Genomic DNA, 2,875 nt, shown 5'->3' on the forward strand with positions numbered 1-2,875 from the left:
CGCTTGACAGTGTGTGTGTGGCTCGTGTCTACTCGCCTGGAACACCCGCGCTTGGAAGGCGTGATTGACCCTGCAGTAGCATCGCAGCGTAGCCGCAAGTCTGGTCCGCTGTCTCGGCGGTCTGCTGCGGGAGGAAGGAACGCTTTGCATACCTTTTGCATTCCCAAGTAACTTCTCGAGCAAGATCAGGCTTGTAGAGAGATGGAGGCGTTGAGCTCTTTTCTCGCGGGTCTTCTGCACCCTTTTGCTATTGAGACCCCGTGCTTGACCAGTCAAGAAGTCCTGGTCACTAGACGTATGGCAGATGACGTCGACGCGCCTCCAGAGCAACAGCAGCGGCAGGGCATCCTACAATGGCTTCGAAATGACGACGCCTTGCCGCTAAGCATGTCCACTTTCCTCATGTTTGTCCTGTGCACTCTGGCGTGCGACTGGACCTTCCTTCTAGTCGCAAAGGCGCTTGCCTGCGCCTTGCTGTTCAGCGGCTGCGAAGACTCTCCGGACACATGGCCACGGATGCAGGCGCTGCTCGAGCACACGTCTGAAGCGCTGTGGCTGCTGCCGGCGTTAGTGCTGACCAAAGTGATGAGCTGCTTGTCCTTCCAGGAACTTGCTGACATCGCCTACCGCGCTCACCCACGCGTCCCTCGCACGACCATGCCCACCCTGAGCGATCTGCTGGCCAATGCCTGGTTCGGTGTGGCGTTTCCGACGCTGTTCCTCCTCCAGTCTCATCTCTTAAGCATGCTTGCGCCCGGCGTGCTCGGAAGCTTCGTAAGCACCGTGCATTTGAGCCTCCTGTACTCCTTCTCTGCGTTCGAGTACGTCTGGTTCAGTCGCGGCTGGGCACCGCATCGGAGAGTGTCTTTCGTCGAAGACAACTGGCCTTACTTCGTCGGTTTCGGGATGCCGCTGGCCTTTGTGACGTCGCTGTCGGGCTCGCTCTGCATCAGACGCATCCTCTTCTCGATCGCCTTTCCACTGCTCTTCATGAGCAGCCTCGCAGCGACGCCCAACTCCGGAACACCGTTCAAGTAAGCGAACACCAATGGTGTACGGGCATGCATGCTGTGCAACCTGTGTCTAGCTTCTCCAGCTTTGGGTGCTCTACACAGCGACGCAGGCCGCTCAAGAAAACAGACGGAGCCCACGAAGGGTCGGCACGAATGCTACCTTCCGCGAGGTGCACTTCTTTGGGGTGTTGCCATTCTGATGGAAATGGCTTGCACAGGCCAGTCGCATAACCGGCGCCAGTTGCGACCATCAGTCCCATTTTAACACATTGTGTACAGCTTAGGAAAAAAAAAGATAGGACATCAAGCGACAATGTATCATAGGGCGGATACTCAATTGTCAGTTTCAGCTTTTTTTTTGTGCCGTTGTTGATATCAGACCTCTTATCCTCACGGTGTACCACGCGCGGAAAGATGCCTTTTTGACGCAGCTAGGCGAGTTGTCGCTTTTAATTAACCACACGTTGTTTTGGTTGGCCAGACTTCAACATTCCGCTGTAATCTTCTCGGAGTACTGGTCAATGTTGAGGCGGTGTGTGCTCGATTTTTATGCGTGAGCGCATTCTGCCGGCCTTGTGCCGCATGGTCTGCCTCCGGTTAGCATTTCGTCAACTTCTACCCAGTTTGGATCGGGACGCTGCTTATCTAAGCAGTCCGAATGAAATGGGTTCTTATCAGCAGGAAGGGGGGCCTGTCGCAGATTATTTACAGGGACTCGTCCACTCTTAGTACGAACACGGCGCAGTGTGGCCGCGCTCTGCAGGGCGTCAGTGCATCCAGTACGGCCGCGCATCTAAGCGAAGCTGCACAGGCGCTCAGTAGGCAGTGCTTCGTGTGGTCTGCTACAGCGCGCATGCATGCCATGCTTGGCTTTGCTGTGGCGGTGTGCCACTGCGCTGTAGCAGACGACACGAAGAACCTTCTCCAGGTTCCTGCGCCGCTTCGTTTCGATGCGCGACCCCTCTACGCCGTAAAGAGTGGACGGCCCTGCACAATCTTCTTGTCTCGTATTTCCCTCTCCAGCTCAGTAAATATTACCAGTTGTCGGCTTGTTTGGTACTGCATCGATTTTTTTCAGCAGATGGTAGCAACAGGACTGAACACAGGACGAACTACATGCGCTGAACTTTAACTTTATTTCCGAAAGTCGCCGACTTGCTGCATCAATACCTTCAAAACGACCGCCAGAGGTGCGAAATATTTACACGTGGATAAAGGGGATGACAAATGCGAAAACAGCACGACCTGGAGCCAATGTTCGTGCCAGGATCCTGTACTGGATAAGCCCCCAAATCAAGCCCGCGTATATACCATTGTTTCACTTCGTTAAAGATATGTGGGCCTGCCTTGCAGTCGGTCTCGGTATATTATCATGGGGTGTTCATTTGCTTACGTTCTTTCTTTTTTTTTCCCTTTTGCTTGCGTCGTCACATTTCGCCACGTGTCCCGATCTTCTGTACCCCTCAAGGGTGTTTCTTGAGCGTATGTGTGTAATGGTTTGGCAATTATAGAGTTCAGCGCTTGTCTCATTAGGAAGATTTAGCATACCGGTGACGTACTAGGGGAGACGTATATCGGTTTTACGTGCGCCTGTTGCGCAGCGGTCGCAGCTCCCGTACGTAAAACCGGTATACATCTCCGCTAGTAGGTCTCCAGTATGCTAAATCTTTCTTTTGTTAGTTTTGTCTAAGCATGTGTGCAGAGACGTGATATTTTTTCTCCCGTGCTCGGTGAAATTTGCAGTGATTCCTTGCTGCTTATGCTCAACCTTTTTTGTGCTTTCAGCTACCCTTTCAGGTTGTTAACCCCGGCCGTTTGGGTTTGCGACGCCGTCCACTGGCTCGGGGCAGCAGTCCTGCCTT

At 53.5% G+C, this 2,875-nt stretch overlaps 1 protein-coding gene across 1 annotated transcript; it reads left to right on the top strand.

The window, feature by feature from the left end:
• The first annotated feature begins 297 nt into the window (after positions 1–297).
• On the top strand, positions 298–1,038 carry LOC144123802 (etoposide-induced protein 2.4 homolog). The gene has a single exon (XM_077656551.1). The coding sequence runs from the start codon at positions 298–300 to the stop codon at positions 1,036–1,038; it is 741 nt and encodes a 246-aa protein (XP_077512677.1).
• Positions 1,039–2,875: the final 1,837 nt, after the last annotated feature.

The sequence above is a fragment of the Amblyomma americanum genome, chromosome 1, assembly GCF_052857255.1.
Source record: "Amblyomma americanum isolate KBUSLIRL-KWMA chromosome 1, ASM5285725v1, whole genome shotgun sequence".
Classification (NCBI taxonomy): Eukaryota; Metazoa; Arthropoda; class Arachnida; order Ixodida; family Ixodidae; genus Amblyomma; species Amblyomma americanum.